Raw genomic sequence first — 5,000 nt, forward strand, 5'->3', positions numbered from 1 at the left:
TTTGGGTTAAGATTAATTAGGGTTAGGGTTAGGATTAAAGGTAAAAGGTAAGGTAAAGGCCCTCCCGTTGTTCGTCGATTTGCTCGAGCGGGCCCAGTAACGTCTCCATTGGAGACTTTGTTGTGACTGTGTTTGGCATATCGAATACACCATGGGGAGCTTGCAGGCTCTGCCGTGCAGGCGAGATACTCTCGGTAGCTTGCCAGGCTCTCCGAGAGGGGCGGAGGAATCGAACTCGGGTCGGGCTGGAGCGATAGCACAGCGGTAGGGTGTTTGCCTTGCACGCAGCCAACATGGCCGACTTGAGGATTAATTAGGGTTTGTTTTATGATTAGGGTAAGGGTTAGAATTTATTAGGGTTAGGTTTAGAGTTACGGTTAGGGTTAGGATTAATTAGGGTTAGGGCTACAGTTAGATTTAGGGTTATCTAGGGTTTGGTTTGGAGTAAGGGTTATGGTTAGGATTAATTAGGGTTAGGGTTAGAGTCAGGGTATGCCTTAAGATTAATTAGGATTAGGTTTAGAATTAGGGTTAGGGCACGGATTAATTAAGATTAGGGTTAGAGTCAGGACTAGGGTTATGTAGGGTTAGATTTGGAGTCAGGGTTGGGTTAGGGTTAGGATTAGGGTTCGGATTAATTAGGGTTAGGGTTAGAATCAGGGTTTGAATTATTTAGGGTTACGCTTGGAGTCAGGGTTAGTGTTAGAATTAATGAGGGTTAGGGTTTGGGTTAGGATTAGTTAGGGTTAACTAGGGTTAGAGTCAGAGTCAGGATTAGGGTTAGAGTTCATTAGGGTTAGGTTAAATTTAGGGTTAGGGTTAGGACTAATGATGGTTAGGGTTAAGCTTCGGTTTAGAATTAATGAGGGTTAGGGTTCACTAGGGTTACGGTTAGGGTTAGGATTAATGAGAGTTAGGGTTAAGGTTAGGGTTAGGATTAATGACGGTCACAGGTTAATTAGGGTTAGGGTTAGATTAGGAGTTTTAGAATTATTGTTAGGTTTAGAGTTAGGGTTGGGGTTCGGACTAACTAGGGTTAGATTTAGGGTTAAAGTTTGGCTTAAGATTCTTTAGGTTAGGGTTAGAGTTTGGGTTTGGGGTAAGATTAATTAGGGTTAGGGTTAGGACTAATTAGGGCTGGAGCGATAGCACAGCGGTGGGCGTTTTGCCTTGCACGCAGCCAACATGGCCGACCCGAGTTCAATTCCTCCGCCCCTCTCGGAGAGCCCGGCAAGCTACCGAGAGTATTCGATATGCCAGACACAGTAACAACAAAGTCTCCAATGGAGACGTTATTGGGCCCCGCTCGAGCAAATCGATGATCAACGGGAGGGCTGCCGGCCAGAGTTTGATTCCTCCGCCCCTCTCGGAAAGCCCGGCAAGCTACCGAGAGTATCTCGCCCACACGGCAGAGCCTGGCAAGCTCCCCGTGACGTATTCGAGATGCCTAACACAGTAACAACAAAGTCTCCAATGGAGACGTTACTGGGCCTGCTCGAGCAAATCGACGATCAACGGGAGGACAGTGCAGTGCTACGTTTTTTTCCCTAACAGCAGGAGGCATAGAATGACTGCACTCATTTGTGGAATATAAAGTCACATAATAGGAGACTAACACCTAAGGACAGTAGACACAAGGGCCAGGAAGATTGCCCGATGGTTGGACGTCGGCCTCATGGGCTGGGGGAGAAGGCAGCTGGGATGGAGAAGGGGTCACTGAGTCAGTGAGGGCTGGAGGGATCGCTCGGGACGGGAGCTGTGTGCTGAGAGTAGATCAAGGACTCAACACGATGGCCTCTCGGTGTCTGCATTGCAAAACACGATGCCCCAAAGTAGAGAGAGAGACTGGGGGAGATTGTCTGCCCTGGAGGCAGGGGGAGGGTTGGGATGGGGGGATACTGGGGACATTGGTGGTGGGGAATGGGCACTGGTGGAGGTTGGGGGTTCCACAGTTGTATGACTGAAATGTAATCACGGAAGTTTGTAAGTCTGTAACTGCATCTTCTGATGATTCCTTAAAATATCAAAAAATTAAAAAAAAAAACGGAAAGGAAAAAACAAAGCTTTACCGGAGGGTGTCATTGCCAAAGCAGCCCAGGTCCCCGATGCCGAGATCGTCCACCAGGATCAGGATGAAGTTGGGCTTGGGCTGAGTGGGCCCCAAGCAGAGGCTGGCAGGCCAGAGAAGACACGCCCAGCTCAGCAAGATCTGACCGTTTCTGGAAAGCAGAGAGAGGGTGAGGCTGCAGACTGCCCTGCCCTGCACAGGGAGAGGGAGGGAGAGGGAGAGAGAGAGAGGGTAGGGAGAGATGGGGAGACAGGGAGGAAGAGATAGGGAGAGAGAGAGAGGGAAGGGAGAGATGGGGAGACAGGGAGGAAGAGATAGGGAGAGAGAGAGGGTAGGGAGAGATGGGGAGACAGGGAGGAAGAGATAGGGAGAGAGAGAGAGACAGAGAAAGAGAGAGACAGAGAGAGAGAGGGAGAGGGAGAGAGGGAGAGAGGGAGTGGGAGAGAGAGAGGGAGAGAGGGAGGGAGGGAAGGAAGGAGGAAGAGAAAGGGAGAGAGAGCAGGAGAGAGGAAGAGAGGGACGAAGAGAGGGAGAGAGATGGAGAGAGGGAGGAAGAGAGGGAGTGAGAGAGAAAAAGATTGAGAGAGGGAGGGAGAGTTAAAGAGAGTGAGCGAGAGAGGGAGAGGGATGGAGAGAGGGTGGAGAGGAGAGGGAGTGAGAGGGAAGGAAAGAAGGAGGAGACAGAGGGAGAGGGAGAGAGAGGGAGGGAGAAAGTGAGAGGGAGAAAGAGAGGGAAAGAGAGTGAGATAGGTAGGGAGGGAGAGAAAGGGAGGAAGCATGAGAGAGGAAGAGAGGGACGGAGAGAGGGAGGAAGAAACGGAGAGAGGGGTGGACAGGGAGGAAGAGAGGGAGAGAGAAAGGGAAAGAGTGAGAGAGGGAGGGAGAGTGAGAGGGAGAGTGACAGGCAGAGGGAGAGAGGGAGAGAGACAGAAAGGGATGGAGAGAGGGTGGAGAGAAGGAGAGGGAGTGAGAGGGAGAGGGAGAGAGAGGGAGGGAGAGAGTGGGAGGGAGGGAGAGGGTGGGGAGACAGGGAGGAAGAGATGGGGAGTGAGAGAGAGAGACGGAAAGAGGGAGAGAGGGAGAGGGAGGGAGAGATGGTGGAGAGAGAGAGGGAGAGAGAGCGTGAAAGAGAGAAAGAGAGGGATAAAGGGACAGAGATGGAGGAAAGAGGGAGAGAAGGGAGGGAGAGGGAGGGAGAGAGGAGGAGAGACAGAGCGAGAGAGAGGACAACCAGCACCTCGGAAATGACAGAGGCGTGAGAGACGGTCACTCTTTGCCCAGGACCCCCCTAGACCCCATGTAATGGGGGGAGAGATAACTTGGACACTTTTGCCAATGATTGCCGAGTGGCTTTGCCTCTGTTCCACGCCAGGAAATGGCCTGCGTCGGCCCCAGTTGGGTTCGTTTTGGGGACGACCGGGAACAGAACCAGGCGCTGGAGCAGGACTTGCCTGTCCACACACGCTCCTGGGTGGAGGGTGACCCTGATGCTGACAGAGTCTCTCTGCAGAGCCCCAGCAGGGGGAGGCAGCCGGGGGCTCCTTCTACCCACAGGGACCCCAGTGGGAGCCTTCACGCCCCTGCCCAGGGCACTGGCCAGGACCCCCTTACCTGAGCTCCATGCTGGCCCTCGACACACTCACAACCTGCGGCCTCTGCACAACCAGCGATGGAGCCCAAAAGTCCCTGGGGATAAAACAAGGCATTGGGCGGAGGTGGGGGTGGTTCCCGGCGCTCACCTGTCTCAGGGTGGCTTTCCAGACCTGGCACAGAGCCTTGGCTCTGCCGGGCATCTTCCTCAAAGCCGCTGGCCACCAGCCAAGTCCTGGGCGGCTCTGGGTTGACACCCCAAGCCTGGCCCTGCGCCCAAGGCTGCCTGCAGTTCAGCCGGAGTCCGGGAAGAGGCTCAGTCCTGAGACCCGAATTCGCATGGCCAGTCCAGCAACTCAGCTCGACTTAGATCCGGCGTCTGCTACGAGACTCACTGCTACCATGGCGGCTTCTCTGGTTTGGGATCCTGGGGGGTTGTTGGTTTTTGTTGTTGTTGTTTGTTTGTTTGCTTACATTGAAGTGTCAGCCAACAGGGAAAACAGGACCCAGGAGGACTGGTCCTTGGTTGGAAGTTTGCCACAAGTGTGGTTGTGTGTTGACGTGGGGGTGGGGGGGAAGGACAGTTAGGGTGGACCAGGGTCCAGTATGACAATAGCACCATAGCACTGTCCTCCCATTGTTCATCGATTTGCTCGAGCGGGCACCAGTATCGTGTCCATGGTGAGACTTGTTGTTACTGTGTTTGGCATCTCGAAGACGCCGCTGGGAGCTTGCCAGGCTCTGCCGTGCGGGCGGGATCCTCTGGGGAGCTGACCGGGCTCTCCGAGAGGGACAAGGAATCAAACCCAGGTCAGCCACGTGCAAGGCAAATGCCCTAACCACTGTGCTATCACTCTGGCCCCCACTTAAATAGTTGCAGTAAATTTACTTTAAATATTTCTAGCAATGTCATTTTTTTTGTGTGGGGACGGGGGGCTTTTTTGGTTACACCCAGCGATGTACAGGGGTTCCTCCTGGCTCTGCACTCAGGAATGACTCCTGGCAGTGCTTGGGGACCCTATGGGATGCTGGGGATCGAAACTGGGTCGCCTGTGTGCCAGGCAAACGCCCTCCCCCGCTGCGCTATTCTATGACTTGGGGTACCCATGAGCACCGCAAGTTTGGAATCTTGCATGGAACAGACCCTGCAGAGTTCGAGGCTTACTGGGAAGAACCGCAGGCATCCAGAGCACCACTGGGCTCTGGAAAAATTAAACTATTAATTTTAAATTGGGCTGGAGCGATAGCACAGCAGGTAGGGCATTTGCCTTGCACGCAGCCAACGCAGTTGACCCGAGTTCGATTCCTCCGCCCCTCTCGGAGAGCCCGGCAAGCTACCGAG

At 53.6% G+C, this 5,000-nt stretch overlaps 1 protein-coding gene across 1 annotated transcript in view; it reads right to left on the minus strand.

Annotated features, from left to right (window-relative positions):
• The window catches only part of LOC130017882 (arylsulfatase F-like), a 23,516-nt gene extending 19,826 nt beyond the window's left edge, over positions 1 to 3,690 (minus strand). The window contains exons 1-2 of the mRNA XM_056108650.1: positions 3,680 to 3,690; positions 2,070 to 2,219 (exon numbers count right to left, since the gene is read on the minus strand). Of these exons, the coding sequence (XP_055964625.1) occupies positions 2,070 to 2,219; positions 3,680 to 3,690 (161 nt within the window). The remainder of the gene's footprint in view (positions 1 to 2,069; positions 2,220 to 3,679) is intronic.
• Between the last annotated feature and the right edge of the window lie 1,310 nt (positions 3,691 to 5,000).

Source organism: Sorex fumeus, unplaced genomic scaffold, assembly GCF_029834395.1.
Source record: "Sorex fumeus unplaced genomic scaffold, SorFum_2.1 ptg000229l, whole genome shotgun sequence".
NCBI lineage: Eukaryota > Metazoa > Chordata > Mammalia > Eulipotyphla > Soricidae > Sorex > Sorex fumeus.